Source organism: Heloderma suspectum, chromosome 6 (genome assembly GCF_057233095.1).
Source record: "Heloderma suspectum isolate Gila_16-S chromosome 6, 16-S_ref, whole genome shotgun sequence".
Lineage (NCBI taxonomy): Eukaryota > Metazoa > Chordata > Lepidosauria > Squamata > Helodermatidae > Heloderma > Heloderma suspectum.
In genome coordinates, this window is record NC_139463.1 from 27,226,023 (window position 1) to 27,247,185 (window position 21,163).

Genomic DNA, 21,163 nt, shown 5'->3' on the forward strand with positions numbered 1-21,163 from the left:
TGATGCAACAAGGAAGATTCTGGGGCATTCCAGTGCAAGACAGACCTTGTATATGTGGCGCATCTGAAGTGGAAAATCTGGTCCACCATTTACTGGAATGCCGGTTATATTTCAGTTGTAGGGATCTATTTCTTGGCCATATGAGAAATTGGACACGTGAGGACAAGCTGAATTTTCTCTTACGAGGATCTAACCAGTTTGTGACTCAGAGGGTTGCCCTTTTTGCAGTTACGGCAGCCAGTTTCAGGAAGACAAAAAAGGAAAGAAAAAGTCTGATTAACTGAGCCATGTAACAGCTTTTAAATCATGTGGGATCTCAATGGGTTCTTAAAACCTCATTTTATAAAAAGGTTGACATTTTTTAAAAAAATATTTTAATATTTTATGACTATAAATTTAGATTATTGATTTTTATAGTTTCATGTTTTAAGATGCTTGTATTTGCTGTTTCTTCTTAATGAGTGCTAATTGTGTTTGAAATTTGACTTGCCTTGGTTCCCGCTGCCCCCATTCTAAAAGGTTGACATGCCTCTCCTATGACTTGCTTGCTGGCAGTAATTGCTTCAAGCAAAAATATGCTGGTAATTTTTGGATATTGGCCCCACCCACCACTGGAATGCACCCACCACTGGAATGCTGCTGCCAAGAACTTCTCCATAACTGAATGTGGCTCTTGGGCTGATGGAGGTTCCACAGCCCTGTCTTAAGGCATCAGTAACTTTAGGTATAACAGGTTGGAGAAAAAAAGTTCCAGGAGCCTTATTTTCCCTGAAAAGATGGTGCAGTCGATAAATGACATTAGCTCTAGTTTGAGGGATTTAGGATCCAATCGTATGCATGTCTAGACAGAAAAAAAACCTACAACTCCCAGCATGCCCCAGCCAGTACAACTGGCTGGGACATGCTAGAAGCTGTAGGCCTTTTTTTCTGTCTAAATCTGCCTAGGATTGTGCCTTTAGAGAGATGGCTTGACATAGATGTCTTATCTCTTGAGTGAAGAGATTGCCTCTGAACTAGGGATGGCAGAGAATTCCACCACGGACTCCAATGAGGCTGGATTCCAAAGAATCTGACCCCCCAGAGTCTGGAATGGAGCACTCACATTTGCCCCCCCTCGGAATCCGGCCAGCTCGGATCCGTCTCGCCGTCGATCCTGCAGAGCCAGCTGCCTGCTCCGCATCACTGCCCAACGTCGATACGGCTGGCAGCCATTGCTGTGCTGTATCGTTGTAAATAAGTCTCTGGATGCAAATGGCATAGTGGGTGCCATTTGCGGCCATAAAGCTGGTAGATTAGCCTAAATGCAGCCATTTACGGCTGCATTTAGGTTAATCTGCCAGCTTTACAGCCACAAATGGCATCCACTACGACATTTGCGTCCCTGTTTTTTGATGTGATAGGCTACGCAAATATTTGCATAGCCTATCGCGTGAACAGGGACACAAATGGCATCCACTACGGCCCACTATGCCGTAAGTGTCCAGAGACTTACTTACAGTGATACGACACAGCAATGGCTGCTGGCTGTATTGACATTCGACAGTGATGCGGAGCAGGCGGCCGGCTCCGCAGGATCGACAGGGAGCAGAGCTGGCCTGGGCAGATTCTGAGGGGAGGGACGGATCGCCTCCCCCCGCGGGCGGATTGCCCCATGGAACGACAGGTAGGTAATTGGCCCATCCCTACTCTGAACATGCACTAAGTATCTTTCCCTCACTAACAGACAACTGTAGGGAATTCCCATCCCCACCTGATGCTGGGCTTCTAGGTCAGTAGGCAAGGTTTTCCACTGTTGAGTGTTGCCCGGCTTCTTCAAGCCAGCCAAGTATCTGGATGCCCTTGGATGGAGCCAGTTGGAGGGATAAATGTGTGAAAACACACTCCCATTCCTCATAGTCACTTGGAAGTGCTCTTTGTCGAGGATATCTCCTTATGTCGCTTTTTATCAAATAGACATGGTAGAACTCCCATTTCCTTATCTAAAGAATGATCTGGACAGGATAGGGAGGATTTCTGGGTTGGCAGTCCTGGGATTGGGCCATTGGCTGGATCTTAACTCTCTCTCTGTAGCACTTCTGCCTTTTCTGTGTGTCTTGCAGAGTACCAAAGGAACCCCCCTGTTGACCTTGCTGTCAGACCCCTACATTTTGATCGCAGCAGGTAAGTCATCGTGATTTCCCCCCTTCCCTCTCTTGTCTAAATAAATTTACATTGTCAGCTCATCAGGGCAGAGACCTGTCTTCTGACTGTCAACTACAACGATGATCATTATAAAGATAAGATTCCATCTCTTTCATCCCTCTTCAGGTTCAATCTGCTTTGCTAACATGGGAGTTGCTATTCTAGAAGCCACTTTGCCCATTTGGATGATGCAAACCATGTGCTCTCCAGAATGGCAACTAGGTAGGTTCTCTTTTTGATACCTTTCCTGGGGTGGTTCCATTAAAGCTTTTCATCTTGCAAGTGATGAAACATGGATAACTCTAGCTAGGCTATCTCTGTCCAGATAATGATGTCGTTGGTATATCATGCCTCATTCACAGAATTTTACTGGTGGCGGGGGGTGGGTAGACACCACCATCTGCAACTATCTTGTGTTATCTCACCGCTTCATCCAGCTTTTTTTCTTTCCACAAAAAAATCCACTAAGGAGGAAAAGATAGAATGTCTTTTGATTGATAGCACTAGGAGCCCTCCATCTGGAAGCACTCTAACTCTTACTTGATTGTATCTATTCCAGTATTTTTTTGGGGGGTGGCGGGGGAATCAATTAATTCTGTAGTTTCTGGATACTTACTTCTACCCTCTCTAAGAGCTTTTCTACACAAGGCATTTATTGTGTGCTCATGATTGCTTGCTCATGGCTGTTTATGAGTTCTATAGACGGTGTCATGATTCTCCAGTTTTGCTTCTGTTTTTTAAGAGCACTTTCCCAGGTTTTTGTTAGTTGTCAGTTTTTTTAGAATGGGGGAAATGGGGTATTATTTCTGAAAGTGCAAGAAAAGGTATTTTCCTGCTTGTGTAATTGCAATAGTCTGCTACAGCATGGTACTGGCTAGAGGTTTTGTAGCAGAAAAGCAGGGAAGGAAAAGCTGTTTATGTAGAGCTTGGATCTCAACTCTGTGATGAAACTGAAAGTAGATATAGCAATTAAAAGCCTCATGTAGAAAAACTCTAAGGGCTGAAGGTAAGTTTTTAACACTTCAGCAGATACCATTACTGAATTTCCCAGTTCAGACTTCAGCTTTGTCAAGGATGGCAGTCCTGGGCTTGGGCCATTGGCTGCATCTTAACTCTCTCCCTCTCCCTCTCTCTCTCTGTAGCACTTCTGCCTTTTCTATGTGTCCTGCAGAGTACCAAAGGAGCCCCCCTGTTTCAGACTTTTGCTTTCTTCTGGCAGCCATTAACACATGCTACACCAGTTCCTTGCTTGGAGTCTACTTTTCTCAGGTATCTTGAGATAATGACTCCTGGATGGCACAATACTTATTTATTTATTACATTTCTATTCCACCCAATAGCCAAAGCTCTCTGGGTGGTTCACAACAATTAAACCAATAAAATACAACGTAAGACACAATATAAAAAATTAAAACTAGAGTATAAAATAGGTTTCATTTTGGTTTTTACTTCTAACAGCAATGCAAAGATTTAAAATGCAGTATTACATTTAAACAACAGAAACTGAAAGACTAAAATGCCTGGGAAAATAAGGTGTTCACCTGGCATCAAAAAGAGCACAACATTTGCACTGGGTGAGCCTCTCTGGGAAGCTCATTCCACAAACAGGGTGCCACAACAGAAAAGGCCCTCTTGTTAGTAGCTATATCCACCTCACTTCCTTTGGTGGGGGCTCCAGGAGAAAGACAGCTGAAGACAATCTTGGGGTCTAGGCAGGCATACATGGGAGGAGATGATTCTTCAAGTAACTTGGCTCTAAGTTGTTCAGGGCTTTGAATGTTAATACCAGCACTTTGAAGCAGGCCCAGACATGGACTAGCAGCCAGGGCAGATGGAAAAATACTAGCATAATATGATCACATTGGCCAGCCCCTGTTAAGCCAGTCCCACTTCCCTATTTTGGATCAGTTAAAGTTTCTGGACCATTTTCAAAGGAAGCCCCACATACAATGCATTGAGGTAATCCAGACAAGAGGTTACCAGAACATGGATAACTCTAGCTAGGCTATCTCTGTCCAGATAATGATGACGTTGGTATATCAGCCTAAACTGATAAAAGGTGCTCTGTGCTACCAAGTCCACCTGTGCCTCTAGGGAGAATGCTGGATCCAAGAGTACCCCAAACTATGAACCTGATCCTTTAGGGGGAGTGCAACCCCCTCCACAACAGGTTGAACACCACTTAGCTAGGAAGATGAATCACCCCCTACAAGTAACTCTGCCTTGTCTAGTTTATTGGCCCTCATACTGTAATTCCCACCATTGATCTTCTTAGAAAATAGTTTGGGATTTGGTATGAATGAATCCAAAATTAAGGAATCCCCATCTGGAAGCAACCCCTTCATAGATCACTGCCTTGTTGTGGCGAAGGGGCTTGCATAACTCAGTGAAGCCATAAGCTATGCCATGCAGGGCCACCCAAGATGGACAGGTCATGGTGGAGAGTTCTGACAAAATGTGGCCTGCTGGAGAAGGAAATGGCAACCCACTCCAGTATTTTTGCCAAGAAAACCCCATGGAACGTATCACAAGGCTAAAAGATATGATGCCGGAAGATGAGCCCCTCAGGTCAGAAGGTGTCCAATATACTACTGGGGAAGAGCAGAGGGTATTTCCAAGTAGCACCAGAAAGAGTGAAGTGGCTGGGCCAAAGCTGAAAGGACACTCAGCTGTGGATGTGTCTGGTGGTGAAAAGAAAATCTGATGCTGTAAAGAACAATATTGTTTAGGAACCTGGAATGTAAGATCAATGAAACAGGGTAAGCTGGAGGTGGTCAAACATGAGATGGCAAGATTGAACATCGACATCTTGGGAATCAGCAAACTACAATGGACAGGCATGGGCGAATTTAAATCAGGTGACCATCATATATACTACTGTGGGCAAGAATCCCTTAGAAGAAATGGAGTAGCACTCATAGTCAATAAAAGGGTGGGAAAAGCAGTACTGGGGTACAATCTCAAAAACGACAGAATGATCTCAGTACGAATCCAAGGCAAACCATTCAACATCACAGTAATTCAAGTCTATGCCCCAACCACTGAGGCTGAAGAAGCTGAGGTTGATTGGTTCTATGAAGACCTACAACACCTTCTAGAACTAACACCAAAAAAAGATGTCCTCTTCATCATAGGGGATTGGAATGCTAAAGTAGGAAGTCAAGAAATCACCAGGATAACAGGCAAGCATGGCCTTGGTGTACTAAATGAAGCAGGACAAAGGCTAATAGAGTTTTGCCAAGAGAACGCGCTGATCATAGCAAACACTCTTTTCCAACAGCACAACAGGCGTCTCTACACATGGGCATCACCAGATGGTCAATATCGAAATCACATTGATTATGTCCTTTGTAGCCAAAGATGGAGAAGCTCTATACAGTCAGTAAAAACAAGACCTGGAGCTGACTGTGGCTCAGATCATGAGCTGCTTCTTGCAAAATTTTGGCTTAAATTGAAGAACGTAGGGAAAACCACTAAACCATTCTGGTATGACCTAAATCATATCCCTTATGAATATACAGTGGAGGTGACGAATAGATTTAAGGGATCAGACCTGATCGACAGAGTGCCTGAGGAACTCTGGACGGAGGTCCGTAACATTGTTCAGGAGGCAGCAACTAAATCAATCCCAAAGAAAAAGAAATGCAAGAAAGCAAAGTGGCTGTCTGATGAGGCTTTACAAGTAGCTGAGGAAAGAAGGGAAGCGAAAAGCAAAGGAGAAAGGGGAAGATATATCCAACTGAATGCAGAGTTCCAGAGAATAGCAAGGAGAGACAAGAAGGCCTTCTTAAATGAACAATGCAAAGAAATCGAGGAAAACAACAGAATGGGAAAGACTAGAGATCTCTTCAAGAAAATCGGAGATCTCAAGGGAACGTTTTGTGCAAAGATGGGCATGATAAAGGACAAAGAAGGCAGGGACCTAACAGAAGCAGATGAGATTAAGAAGAGGTGGAAGGAATACACAGAAGAACTATACAGGAAAGATCTTAATGTCCCTGATAGTCATGATAGTGCAGTCACTGAACTTGAGCTGGACATCCTAGAGAGCGAAGTCAAGTCGGCCTTTGGAAGCATTACTAACAACAAAGCTAGCAGAGATGACAGTATTCCAGCTGAGCTATTTAAAATCCTAAAAGATTATGCTGTTAAAGTGCTGCACTCAATGCCAACACATTTGGAACACTCAACAGTGGCCACAAGACTGGAAAAGGTCAGTTTACATTCCAGTTCCAAAGAAGGGCAATGCCAAAGAGCGTTCAAACTACGGTACAATTGCGCTCCTTTCACATGCCAGCAAGGTTATGCTCAAAATCCTACAAGCTAGGCTTCAGCAGCATGTGAACCGAGAACTACCGGAAGTACAAGCTGGGTTTTGAAGAGGCAGAGGAACTAGAGATCAAATCGCCAAATTCGCTGGATCATGGAGAAAGCAAGAGAATTCCAGAAAAACGTCTATTTCTGCTTCATTGACTATGCTAAAGCCTTTGATTGTGTGGATCACAACAAACTGGCAAATTCTTAAAGAGATGGGAGTACCAGACCACCTTACCTGTCTCCTGAGAAACCTGTACGAGGGCCAAGAAGCAACAGTAAGAACCAGACATGGAACAACTGATTGGTTCCAAATTGGGAAAGGAGTATGACAAGGCTGCATATTGTCACCTTGCTTATTTAACTTATATGCAGAGTACATCATAAGAAACGCCGGATTGGATGAATCACAGGTCGGAATTAAGATTGCCGGGAGAATTATCAACAACCTCAGATATGCAGACAATACTACCCTAATGGCAGAAAGAGAAGAAGATCTAAAGAGCCTCTTGTTGAGGGTGAAAGTGGAGAGTGCAAAAGCTGGTTTGAAACTCAACATTAAAAAAAACAAAGATCATGGCATCTGGCCCCATCACTTCCTGGCATATAGAAGGGGAAGAAATGGAAGCAGTGACAGATGTTACTTTCTTGGGCTCCAAGATCACCGCAGACGGTGACTGTAGCCATGAAATTCAAAGACGCTTGCTCCTTGGGAGGAAAGCTATGGCCAACCTAGACAGCATAGTAAGAAGCAGAGACATCACCTTGCTGACAAAGGTCCATATAATCAAAGCTATGGTTTTCCCAGTAGGAACGTATGGCTGTGAGAGCTGGACTATAAGGAAGGCTGAGCGCCGAAGAATTGATGCTTTTGAACTGTGGTGCCGGAGAAGACTCTTACGAGTCCCTTGGACTGCAAGGAGGTCAAATCAGTCCATCCTAAAGGAAATCAACCCTGAGTGCTCATTGGAAGGACAGATAATGAAGCTGAAGCTCCAATATTTTGGCCACCTAATGCGAAGAGAAAACTCCCTGGAAAAGACCCTGATGCTGGGAAAGACTGAAGGCAAAAGGAGAAGGGGACGGCAGAGGATGAGATGGCTAGATGGCATCACCGATGCAATGAATATGAACTTGAGCATGCTCTGGGAGAGAGCAGAGGACAGGAAGGCCTGGCATGCTATGGTCCATGGGGTCACGAAGAGCCAGACACGACTTAATGACTGAACAACATCTGGAAGCAATCCTGGTTATTGGCTGGCAATGACGTATGTCGAGTCTTCTCCAACCTGGTGCCCTCCAACTAACCCCCCCTTCTGGACAGCTGCCCAAGATCTAGCCTTGACAATATGTCACAAAATAGACATGTGGTTATGTGTGACAACTGCATCAAGTAGGGGCCATTTGCCCTGCCACCAAAAGTTGATACGTTCAAGAGCCAAAACAAAACAAAAAACATCAAAAGCATGATTTTTGAAAAGGCACCTAGTGATTAAAAAGAAAATGGCATCTTCAGAGGCACAAGGAGAGTGACTCAGTACATGGCCATTATGTGCTGCCATGGAGATTGGATAATGAGATGAAACTGCCAACCTTTGCTGCAGAAAGACACCGAAAATTCAATTTGTGGTGGAACGGCCTTTGGGGATGCTCTAAGCTACACTTAGTATCCAAATTCAATTGCTACCTAGGCTCAGCAGTGTTACTGACAGCTACTAATCAAGTTAATAACCAGCTACTTAGCCAGGAGAAGGAACCCTTGACAAGATATGGGGCTGTGAGGACCATCTGCCAGTCTTTCTGCTGGCCTCTGGTTTCCTGGAACGAGGGCAGACGGAGCAAAGATGGCTGCAGTTATTGCAGGCTACTTGAGCTGGCTCTGCAAATTATGGGGAGAATGGGAGATGGGGAACAAAATCATTTTGAGGGAAAGATCCCTCTGTTCTTTTTTAGCGAAAGACCATGCAACACAACAGACGCCTAAGGGCAGCTTACTCAGATGGCTGGGGGGGGGTCAGGCGGTCATTTCAGGACCCTGGATAGCTCCAAGTTGGCCACTTGCTCCAGCAGGGACCAGAACTCAACTAAAACCTTTTATATGCCCCAGACTCCAGCCCTTTCCCAAACAATGGAGAGCCTTAAAGGGATAGGGACTGGGAGTCCTTCAGGGCATCTCTACACCAGGCTAAAATCCTGCATTTAAAATGGGGCTTCTGGCTTCCGTTTTAAATGCAGGATCAGAGACTCCCTTTTTCACATGCTTCCTTTCCCCCCACTCCTTTCCCCCTCCTTCTCCCCGTATCTGTCATGTCTTCCATTATCTTTCATTGATCTCACTCCTCTTCTTGCTGCTTTTACTCTTTTCATGGAGGAAACTGAAGCGGAACACAACGGGGTAATTTGATAGCTCATTATCTGCGATCTATTTAAAAATGGAACAAAGGGCATTTAGTGTAGGAGATGCCTCGCATGATCACAGTGTCATGTAAAGAGCCCACAAACTTCTGTGAAGGAGCAATCTCAATTGCAGGATAAAAGCTCAGTGTGAAGGATCCCTTGGTCCGGAGCCTAGTGCTTTGTCACTTCACAGTCTGTTCCTGCTATGTGTGTTACTTTGCACACCTTGCCTGTGTTACCCGCACACAGGTTCAAAACTGCTTGTCATGATGCTCACTGTGTGATCCTGGATGACAGGGGAAGCATAAATGAGCTCCCTGGAGGAAAGGTGGGATAAAGAACAAACCATTCAGTTTGTTCTGCTTTTAACCATTTGGCCAATTTAAAAGACCATGGCTGGATCCAGATGTAGTCAGAGTAAATCCATTGAAATCAATGGGTTTTAGGTTAATCTCCAAGTATGTGTACATCTGGATCCAATTCAGTAAATGAAACCAGTCAACCAATGAGCATACACTATTAAAAGCTGTAACTACGCAAACATGATGTTACCTCCTATTCAAAGAGCACTCAGCAGGCAATGTACAATTTAGAATCTACAATGTGCATGTTTAAGTCATTTTATTCTGGTTTTGTTACTGTCAGGGCAAAAAACAGGCACAATTAGTTACTAGGGATCTTCAATATGGTATCTTATTAAATAGGCACATTTGAAAGGCATGATATGGATGAGGAAGGAGGCTAGTGACTGACATCATCATTCTGAGTATTTTTGAACTACTGACACAGGTCATTTTTCAGTTGCTGCTTCTATTTGTCTAACCTGATGTTCCTTAGCAAAACTGGAAGAACACAGACTTTCCCAGAGCACCTGTAAGATAAATAAATGGGACACAAATGGAGGAAATTAAACACAAACAATTGAGTTTCAATAAGCATGCTGTATTATATTCAGGCAAACAGAGATCCTTGCGATATGTCTGTAGAATAAATGAATGATAAGCAACTGCTGGAAAAGACCTAGTCAAATATTTGACTCTGGTTTAATTATAACTGCAGAGGAAATTACCATTCTGTTGGTTGAGAGTGTGAGGCTGGAGTGAAAGAGAAAGGGATGGGTTTCATATGGACTGGGACACTAAAGGGCCCAGGCATGGAACCTGTATTGAATACCATTCAGCCATGGAATATTTGAAGTGTTTAAAATGCTCCAAGGAGCTCAGGGTAGGATCATCTCATTTTACCTTCAAAATCACCCTGTAACATAGGTTAGGGTAATGGTCTATTATCATTAGACCTAGTACTCTCCTTTTACCTAAACCAGTAACATGGGATCCAGTTTTAATTTTTTTTAGAGAGAAATCCTATAGCCCCTAGACAGCGTCTGGGGGGCATATGATTGTTTGGTTTCTGAGCTCCAAGGCCAGAATCAGGGCTCTGACCTTAGAACCCAGAAACTGTGTTCCCCACCCCCTTCCCTTTCCCCTCGTAGCCAGTGCGGTTCTGGCTAAATCTCCACTCTCAGAAATGGAGCACGGAGACAGGAAAAAGAGGGGAGGAGAATGGGGCATCTGCCATACAATATTTCCTATGGCAACTCCTTCCTCCCCTCTCCAAAGCATAGCTACTGGACAGGTGAAGTCACCCATCTAGCATAAATGCAGGATGGCTGGGCACTCCAGCCACCCTGATTGGGTACTTGGCAACCTCTGAGTTTGGAGGCTGCCGACTATCTTCATAGGATTGTGCCTTTAGTGTATATGTCCCTCTTTCTCCTCTTAAGGCTGTAAGAAGAGCCCTGCTGGATCAGACTATTGGGTCATCTGGTCCAGCATCCATTTTGTGACAGGGCCCAACCAGACGCTTCTGGAAAGCCCACAAGCACAACATGAAGGCAATGGTTGAACCCATTGTTAGACCTGTTCTCTACAAGTTTGTCTATGCCCATTTTAATACCATGTATATTTTCTCTGTGTGTCTTTCCCAGTGCATATCTATAGTGCAGACGCACTGGCTTAACAGTATTGATCATCCCTTGTCAAAGGATCAGTCTTTTGCAACTGTCTCCATGTACGTGTGTGAGAGAGAAAGAGATGGGGTTTTAAGCAGAAGCCTGTGAGGCTTTCTAGCAAATTGGATGTGCCTTTGTTTTTAGGCTACTGCTACTCTGTTTTTGCAGGTGTCGCTTTTCTGCCTGCCAGTGTGTCTTACCTGATTGGTACCAACCTATTTGGGATACTAGCCAACAAAATGGGGCGGTAAGTGAAGGAACCTAAATATGTTTGAATCTTGAAATTCTGTGGGCCGCCGTTATAGCTTTTGGTGGCATGTTCAAAGGAGGGGGGTGCTTGGGATCACTTCCTCCATAACCTAGGCCCGAGGCAACAAGAGGAACCATCCAATGGCTCAATTCATATGACCCTTGAAATGAAGATCAGACACAGACCTAAACATAAGCAAAGCCCTGCTGGATCAGACCAAAGGCCTGTCTAGTCCAGCATCCTGCTTCACACGCTGTTGCAAAGGCAGGCGAGCATCTTGTATCTCATGCTGGCCAATCAGAGGCCTCTGGGAAATCCATAAGTCAGGCAGGAGGGCAATAGCCCTCTCCTGGTATTGTTCACTAGTGACTGGTGATCAGAGGCATGGTGCCTCTGATCTTGCTGGTAACATTTAGCCATCATGACTAAGAATAGCCATTGATAGCCTTATCCTCCACAAATGTGTCTAATATCCTTTTAAAGCCATCTAAGTAGGTGTCTATAATCAAATCTTGTGGTAGCAAATTTCACAGTTCAACTCTGCATTGTATGAAGATGTCTTTCCTTTTATCCGGCCTGAATCTTCCGTGATTCTGCTTCTTTGGATAATTCCGAGTTCTGGTATTCTGAGAGAGGGAGAAAAACATCTCCCTGTTCTCTTTCTCTACACCGTGCATACTTCTATACAAAGCTATCAACACCCCCTGCCCCGCCGCCTTCTTTCTAAACTAAATAGCCCCAAACATTGTAACCTTTTCTCAGCCCTACTATTAGGCAGAGTGAAGCAGGCGGCAGATGCTGGGAGGCAGCAGCAAGGTATTGGAGGAAAGACCTGTGTGACATGCAGCCTGCTGTGTGCTTTCTAAGTTAGCGTGCTGCCTTCAGGTGCAGTGGAGGATGCTGTCCCATCACCAATGTTGAAGGAAAATTCAACTGCCAGTTCAGTTGGCTTTTATACATGGAATGGGAGGGGGGCGCCATCTTGTCCTTCACCTCAGGCAGCCACATGTCTTGGGCTTCCCCTGGCTCCAGCCCCTGATAATTTGGGTTGCACCTTTTCTTTTCTGCACCTTTTTACAGCTCTACAATATCTTTTTTGAGATGCAGTGATCTGAACTGCACACAGTATTCTGATGTGGTTGCATCATATAGATTTGTATAAAGGCATTATGATGTTGACAGTTTTATTTAACCAGCTTAGCTTCAGCAAGTTTGCTGCGCTGTATATCTTCAGACCATGCCTGGGGATCTCTCCATCCCTCATTCTCTCTCATTGCCTTTAATTTTCAGGTGGCTCTGTTCACTGATTGGGATGTTGGTCGTGGGAATCAGCCTTCTCTGCGTGAGTGTGATGGCAGATCTGTATTCTATGACCCATGGCCAGAGAGGTCAGTTATGGGTGGGAGACAATGCAAAGATCTCTAGCCTTAACTTCGGCCAGCTGTGCTACAAATGGGGCAGGAATCCAGAAGGAGGATTTGGTGGTGGCTGTGTGGATCTTAGTTCAGAACTTTCTATGCTATGGATTCAAGCCAGATTATGGATTATCCTCTAATCAAGAGAAAAACAACCCTAAAGTTAAATGACACTGGTTTGCTGGAGGGGGAAGCAAGCAATGAGCATGAGCATTTTCTCCTCCTCTTCCTTCAAAGGAGACTTCCTGGTTTGTAAAATCAGTGTTTCCTGTGACATCCAAACTGGGAAAATGTGGTTTAAGCACTATCGACCACTATCCTGCTTTGTGGAAACATGCTGGGAAAATGGTTGTTTAACAAAGTCTTTGATGAAGCCAGATGCATGAGGAGAGGAGGAGGGAGAGCTCAATCTAATTCCCTACTGCAACAACAAAGTAGAGTTGGACTGGGGACATGATGTTTGAACTGGGCTCATTTGTAATTCAGACTTGCATTTGAAAAGAAATGGGCTTGCTGTAGGTGATCTGAAGTAAGAACCTGCGTGTATTTGCAGAGATACAGAACTCTGGAAATATTTACTAAATCTCATATAATAATAGTGAACTCAGTTCTCTTGAGTGTGGATTAGGGATGTACGGACTCCGTCAGATCCATTCTGTGGTGCTTCAAGAGCAGAAGTTCCAAATGATCCAGACAATGAGTCAAAGGTGTGTGCTACTGTGGAAGGACAGAAAAGTTTAAGAGAATAGACACTTTGCGAATGGAGTGGGGAGGGGGAATTGCCCAAACCCAAATTGTCTGGGCCAGATCTCTCCATCCAGGAAGTCTGTCTAGATGCGATGCAGTTTGTATAAACCAAAATCTTCAGCAGGTCTCACTATCTGCTTGCACAACATTCATCAGGATTAAAATACATGCCCTGGTTATTCAGTGCCCTTGCCCTGATCCTAATCTGCCTCCTTGAACCTAGGACTTCCTGCATGCAAAGCATGAGCTGCAGTCCCTCCTCTGGGGGAAAACTGACTGTCTGTTTTGGAATATGGAATTGTGGAATGCTGAGTGTCTATTGGGGTAGGAAAATGGAAAGTCTGCCGGGGAGGAATGGAATGAAGAGGGCATCGCTGGCTAGAACCCTGAACAGGAAGACTCCACACTGCAACACTTTATTGCAGATCTCACTTGTAGGGATGTTGGAGAACTCCATTCGTGGGGGTGGAGTTCAGCAAGTGTTCCTAAGCTTAGCCTCCCCAGACTTTGTTTAGATTCCTGCTGCAGCACCCGACTTGATCTGGAGCGAGTCGAGCCAGTTCACAGATTTTCTGGGAATTTTGTGCATTGGGGCAGGGGATGGAGTTTGTGTAATTTTGTCAGGGTTGACACTGAGCCCATAGAATCCCAGAGTAGTTCTGATGCTGAAGAAGAGCAGTCGCTCGTTTGGGAGAGGAGCATGTTCCTTTTTTCCCAGGACCAACAGCTGACGGAGCAGAGCTTCCTCCCACCCACATTCCTAGTTTAGAAAGCAGTCCAGGGAGTGACTCAGCACAGATAGCAGACTGGGGGGGATGCGTGGCGCAGACGCAGAGAGCGGCGCCAAATGGTTCGCGCTCAAAGAACGGTTGCGCCCAGAGGATCCAAGGGAAAAGGGGAGGGATTCTCCCTAGTCCTTATATTCAGGGGTCTGCCAGTAATTGCCCTTCAAACGGGGACCAACTGTTCTAACTTAGGGCATAGGGATGCTGCTGCTCAGATCTAGTTGCTACCTGTAGAGCTGTTAAGTTGTAAAAGAAGAATAAAGCTTTGAAAAGAATCCCTTTGTCTGTGTCTGGACTTGGCTACTGGATTAGACTGAGAGCCCTCCAAGGAGCCCTTGACAAATTTGCACAAATTTCGGACAAATTTGCACAAATGATTACCATATTTGCACAAATTCTGGCCGACTTTGTACAGAGTATGGAGATTTCAGCCAAATTTATGTAATTTGAGCAAATTTAGCTGTGATTTGTGGACATTTGGCTGTAATTTGTGCAAATTGCAGAACCTCCCCCCCATGTGCAAAAAAGATCCCATAGTTCAGAGAACAGCTTGTAGTTTGCCTCCCAGATGCAAAGTGAGTCATCCCAGGCATGGAACTCGGTCGAGCCCCAAAAGAACCAGATTTCCCGGCGATGGACATCCATGCTCGCTTGTCACTGGATAAATGTAGTATTTGGTATCTGCATAGTCATGTAGGGTTGAGTGAGAAGTGATCTGCAATCTGATACCCAAGGTATTGGGTATACTTAATGGACAGGTACTGGCCTGTCCCTTGTGTTAAGTCTGTAGAACAAATAAGAACTACTGCTTTGGTTTTTATTGTCTCCCCTGGGCCTTAGCCCTATCTCCTTTCTTTTGCCCTATAGATCCCTCTGGCTCAAAATATTTATGGACTCATTGGACCAAATGGCGGGGTTGGTTTTGCCCTTGGTAAGATTTCTGAAGAATTCTGACTTCTGCACAAAGCTTTTTGGTTTGAAACACAGGAGGATGAAGTACTATTTCTTACACTATTTTTTGTTTGTTTTGTTCTGGGGATAGGTATGGTGGATTCCTCGATGATGCCTATCATGGGATACTTGGTGGATCTTCGCCACACCTCTGTCTACGGCAGCGTCTACGCCATTGCCGACGTGGCCTTCTGCATGGGCTTTGCTATTGGTGTGGATTAGCGCTCCGTTACCACGATATTGCTTTGTCTATTTGTTGTATCCATGTGTTGTTAATTCCCACTTATTAATTTTTAAAAGATTCTGATATGTGCAATGTAGAGCAACGCATATATGGGTTGGATCCAGACTTAGTTATGAATAGTGTAGACCCCCTGAAATAAATGGAGCAAGTTAGTCATGATTACCTTAAATCCCACTGATTTCAATGGGTCTGCTCTAAGCATAACTAAGTCTCAGTCCAACCCATCCTGTCAGGATCTTGCCCACTAGTATGGGGATGGGAAGTTTGTGGCCCTGTGGAAGTTTTGGCCTACCACTCCCATCATCCTTCACCATTGGCTATGCTGGCTAAGGCTGATGGCATTTGTAGGCCAAAACATCTGGTGGACCACAACTTGCCCTTTCCTGTGCTAGCATTTACAATACTGGGCGTAAGCGTTTGAGTTTGAAAGAGGTGGACTTGTGGGATCTACAGAGGTGCGGAGGCTGCGTGACAAATAGGTGGGGCAGTTTCTGGGTGAGGGAATCAGACGAAGAGAAGTCTAAATGTTGCCCACACACCAATCTCAATAGCAATGCAAAGTCAGAGTTTAGCATTTTCTTTTTTAATCAGGCATGATAAGGGCCAAACTGGATGAGAACAAGTGGAAGCTTTTTTTCCAGTGCAAAAAGCAGGCATGGGCCCCCAATCTGCAGAGCGCTAAAGCCCCCCCCACTCGTGTGCGTGGATGCACATGCGTGCGCGCGTGCACACACACACACACACACACACACCAAGTTCCATGTCAGAGTCCCAATCTGGAATGGACACCCCCCTCCACTTCCTGCACCTACAATTTACTTTAAAAAATCCAATCCCACAATCGCTAACTGCAAGGTTGGTGTCTCATCTAGTGTGGCCTTAAGTCCTCTGAAACAGCCATGTTCTTTGCAACAGAATTTCAGCCTTGTGGGAACAGATGAGGTCTGTATGTCAAGAACTGAGAAATGTGTGTTTTTGGAGCACAGTAGACTGTGCAAAAAGGCACAAAGAGGTTTTGTTTTAAATGGGATGCGGGGGATGGGATGGAATGGAGAAAAATATGCTGAAAAGGCAAGTGCAGTCCACCTCACCCATGCATAGATGGCATCAGGAGTATTTGCACTAACAGCAATTTGGCCCTGTGGACTAAACTAGATGCGATGTGGGAGACCTGTGAACAGGAACTTCTGCTGGCTGTGTGTGTGTGTGTTAATGCTAACAGCAGCTCCTGCACACTACCCTGGTGGATCCAGACAATGGCATTGGAAAAAATGCTTTTTAAAAACTCTTTACTCACATCCTACACCTGTGGTACGAGCAGAACACATTCACATGTTCGTTGTCTAGCTGGACAATGGATCACACTAGACACAGTCAGACTCCAGGATCAAAAAGCGCTTTATTGCATAGCCAGCAAGGCACTCTGTCAGCAAAGGGTCAGAGAGCCCCGAACATTCAGTGGGGCAGGCTTTTATACAGTGAAATACATCACATTTGAAAAAGAACTCTAGCCATGTTCGCCTAGGTGCATCCTTGGAGGCATTCACACAGTCTGTTACCTGGAACGTAGCTGGATGTTCCCTCCCTGGGTAGGGAGACTGTGCCAGCAGCCTGATGCTGAGTTGCTGCATGGAGTACAAGGCTTATCAGCTCGCAGCACAGGCTGTGAGCTGTGACTCCCTCGGGAGGAATCCATGCTCCCTAGCAGTTCTCAGAACAAACTGCTGACAGGCTGCAATCCACTGCATACAGACTGTGGTGCTAAAACAGGATGAGCTTAAAGGATTCTTTCCACACACCCAAAGCAGCTCTTCGTCCCCAGGGTAAAGAAAGGGTGCCCTTATGTTCTACCCCATGGGGCAAATAGCAGGTAATACTGGTGGGGATTCAATCAGGAAAATGGTAGACATGAAAGGGTTAACTACCTCTCTCCCAATGCCATGTTCCCTTCCTGCTCCCTACGGCTTCTATTAACTTAAAAAAAAAATAAAAAAAATGGGAGATCTCTTGCATCATTGGGCACAGCTGCAGGATGATTTTGTCACTTTTAGGATTTCTGTGTACAGCATCCATCAGTGTGTGTGTGTGTATTTGTAGGCAACCTGGGGCCTTCCCGATGTTTTGAACTACAACCAGGGGTGTTGCTAGGCCTGGGCTCATGGGACTCCAGCCCCAAATCTATTTCCTAGGATCCCGGATCTATCCCACAGAGCCCAAAGTGTCCATTGGTGCCAGTGGAGTCCCCCCCCCCCGTTAGCTTAATTGCTGTGCAGAGGGCAATTTTCAAGGGGGATTACAGCTGAGGAGGGAAGGGTTAACAAGTGGCAACCTCCCCCCTCCCCCACCCCCCGGCCCTGAGTGAGGCAATTAAGTTTAGAAAAATAACTTTTTCCATTGGTTTGGAATAATCTGGGGCAGGATAAAAATTAATTGAAGAACTGATTTTGAGATTATTTGGTTGAGAAATGAATTGGCCGTCCTTGCATTCTGTGAAATTTAAATAAATCCTTGTAAGTATTTCTAAATTTGCACCTAGTTCATTGAATTAACTACGGGCATTTCTACAGTCCAAGATGTATTTTGATACCCTTCTTTACTTGCAGGTCCCTCTACAGGGGGGGCTCTCGTGCGAGCCATTGGCTTTCCTTGGCTGATGGTGATCATTGGTGGGATCAACTTTGTATATGCTCCTCTCTGTTGGTTCCTACGGAGCCCGCCAGCCAAAGAGGAGAAGATTGTAAGTTTATCCCTGGTGATAGTGGTGCTGAGGGTCAACTAGCTGAAAGCAAAGGGTTCCTAAATTTCTCATTTATTTACTGAACTGTTGGGTTTTTTTACCCCACCTTTTCATCAAATGTCTAAGGTGGCATCTAAAAATAATAAAACAATAAGGGACAAAGAGGGACACCTCCCCTCAGGTAAAATCTATGCAGACTCAGATTTTTGTGATCATCCAAGAGGAAAGAACTTTAAAGCTGAGGGCAGCCAGCAAGAATGCTGATTGTCTCCCTATTATCTGGAATCAGAATAAGCTATTTTGGCCAGGTAGTGACAAGCAGACATAGGCCATTTTATGCCCCAAAGCAAGTCTTTTGAGAACAAATTGTGCGATGTTATTGCTGTGTGTCTTTTACCAGGTTTGCACATCACAGGGGCAAATTGTGGGTTAATTAACCCACAATTTGCCAGGGATGTGGGCAGCGGACAAGCCATTTCCAGTTTGAAGAATAAACTACGAATGTCCCATATGTTGGGTGATGTGCGAACCTGGACACTCTGGGCTGTTTATGGGTTAAACAATGCAGCATTAACCTAAAAACAAATAGTAGGTTAACTCTGGGTTTAACCCATAAACAAACCAGAGTGTCTGGGCTTGCATGCCACGCAGCCAGCTATGAACTTGTAGGTTGTTATGCAAAGTGGAAGAAGTGGTGAGTGTCCTGGCAAATTGTGGGATAATTAGCCCACAATTTGGCCCTGTGATGTACGAACCAGCTTAACCAGCTCTTTGTGACAATGACACCTGTTCTTTCTGTTTCACCTCCTCTCCCATCATCCTACTTCCCCAGGCAATTCTGACCCAGGAGTGCCCCATGCAGATGAAAAGCTACACCACCCAGAAGGCTCTCCAGGAGTTTCCACTCACAGAGAGCAGTGACGAAGAAGCTGAGACTGAGGAATAGAAGGAATTGAGAATGACAAATAGAAGGAGACTCTATCAAAGTTTGCATTTTGGAAGCCTGTACAGCCCCCTCCCATCCTCAAGTGGAGTGTTCCTAGGGCCGGGATGTACTAAAACGAATAAAAAAGGATGGCCATTGGCATGCATTGGCTTAGGGAATGGTCCCTTGAGTGCTGTAGGCAAACCATCACCCTTGCTTTAAGACATTCCAATAGCCATTCAGAAATTAAGAAATGCTTCCCTGCGATCATTCGGAAGGAGCTGTCCAATGCATTCCAGTGTTAATTCTCTGTTATTCATTTCCGGAGGTCTTTTCTCTTATCTCTTTGAACAACTAAAGCCTCTATGGCAGTGGCATTGCTAGGCTTTCCCCATGGGCCCCAGACCCCAAACCTATTCCACAGAGCTCTGATTGCCTATTAGTGCTAGTGGAAGGTTTTTCCCCAGCTTAATTTCCATGCAGGGGGCAATTTTCAAGGGGAATTGCAGATGGGGAGGGAAGGCTTAACTCTCCCTTTCCCACATGCACCCACACACCCCATATCTTCCCCTGTATGGCAATTAAGCTTAGGGGGAAAATGTTTTCCATCGGGTTGGGATGATCTGGATCAGGGTGCGAATTAATTGAAGAATTTATTTCATTCGAGATTATTTGGAAGATAAATTGGCTGGCTTTAAATAAATTCAGATAATGATTTCTAAATGTGCAGACATAGATATAAATTAGCACATGCAGATTTTATGCCAATTTGTGCCCTGTGGGCCTTGGCCCCAAATCTTTTAAGTGCCTAGCAATACCCCTGCTGTGGTATTTTACTGAAATCCAGGACTTCTCACTTTAAGATGTAGCTAATCTGCTTCTTCTGCTATTTCACATTAGCAACCTCTCTGCATCTCACTGGCAAAGAAGATGGGTCTTGCTGGAAATCAACTTCCTCCCAATGCATCACCCACTCCTTGGTCAGATTACACTGTGTTAACTCTTATCAAAGGTTGTAGTTTGGTGGATATTCAGAGTACTTATGATTCTAGTTGGAGGGTCTCCACAAAGCTTTCCCCTCACAGTTTTTAACCTTCCCAGTGTTGGGATTTTGCTGTAGCTTCTTGGAATCAGATCTCCACCCTTCTCAATAAAGATAGTGAACTATCTGTGGCTTAGGCCAAGGTAGCAAAGTATCATCATCTACCTGAAAGGCTGGTACAGGAAGGACATCTTTCTGTGCTGTATGATTCATCATATGCCTGTAGGCCTCTCAGTATGAGTTGCTGGGGAACATGAGTGGGAAGATGCTACTGCACTCATGTCCTGCTTGTGGGCTTTCCATAGACATCTGGTTGGCCATTGTGGGAACAGAATGCTAGACTTGGTGGGCCAGGCTTCCCCAACTTGCTGTCTTCCAGATGCTTTGAACTACAACTCCCATCATTCCCGATCACTGGTCATAATGGCTGGGGCTTATGGGAACTGTAGTCCAAAACATATGAAGAGCTGAGATATGCCTTTGATCTGTTGTTTTTATGTTCACTCAATTCCTCAAGACTTCATCCGCTATTTTTGGCAGAAACATTGGGGATGGGAGATTTGGGTAGGAAGAATGTTCCTTCTGAATTATGGAGGAGGATGTGGATAGATAAGAGAGAAGTTTTTCTCTCTCTCTCTCATAGTACTAGAGCTTGGAATCATCCAGTCCAACATGCACAGGGGATTTAGGACAGACAAAAGGAAGGACTTCTCCCCACAATGAATTATAACTGTCTGGAAATTGCTGCCACTGGATGTCGTGGTGATCGCTATTGGCCTGGATAGCTTTAAAGAGGCATTTGACTAACTAATGATGTGGAGAGGGTAGATAGAGAGGTGGACAACTTCTGGGGGTCCATGGGCGATTCCCCCTGCCCCTCTGGTCTATACTCTCTGGAGTGCCCCACACTCTGTGAGGGGCCCGAGGGGAAAAATAGCTCTTTTGCCACTGAATTTCAGTGGCAAATTGCTATGGAGTGCAAAACAGGTCAAATTTTGCTTGTTCTGAAGCTAACTTTGACCCCACAGAGCACTAAAATGTGGCTCCAGAATAAGCTGAATTTAGCACTCTGTAGTTCTAAAACTGCCATATTTTCTTAACACGCTGGTTTGTTTACGTGTTTGCTGTTGCCACTGAATTCAGCAGCACAGTGGGGGCCGCATA

The 21,163-nt window shown here is 45.0% G+C and overlaps 1 protein-coding gene across 1 annotated transcript in view; it reads left to right on the forward strand.

Annotated features, from left to right (window-relative positions):
• The window catches only part of SLC18A1 (solute carrier family 18 member A1), a 30,878-nt gene extending 11,900 nt beyond the window's left edge, over positions 1 to 18,978 (forward strand). Inside the window, exons 8-15 of the mRNA XM_084808167.1 lie at positions 2,100 to 2,160; positions 2,308 to 2,403; positions 11,072 to 11,150; positions 12,444 to 12,495; positions 14,968 to 15,031; positions 15,143 to 15,262; positions 17,899 to 18,032; positions 18,865 to 18,978. Coding sequence (XP_084664293.1) covers positions 2,100 to 2,160; positions 2,308 to 2,403; positions 11,072 to 11,150; positions 12,444 to 12,495; positions 14,968 to 15,031; positions 15,143 to 15,262; positions 17,899 to 18,032; positions 18,865 to 18,978 — 720 coding nt within the window. The remainder of the gene's footprint in view (positions 1 to 2,099; positions 2,161 to 2,307; positions 2,404 to 11,071; positions 11,151 to 12,443; positions 12,496 to 14,967; positions 15,032 to 15,142; positions 15,263 to 17,898; positions 18,033 to 18,864) is intronic.
• Positions 18,979 to 21,163: the final 2,185 nt, after the last annotated feature.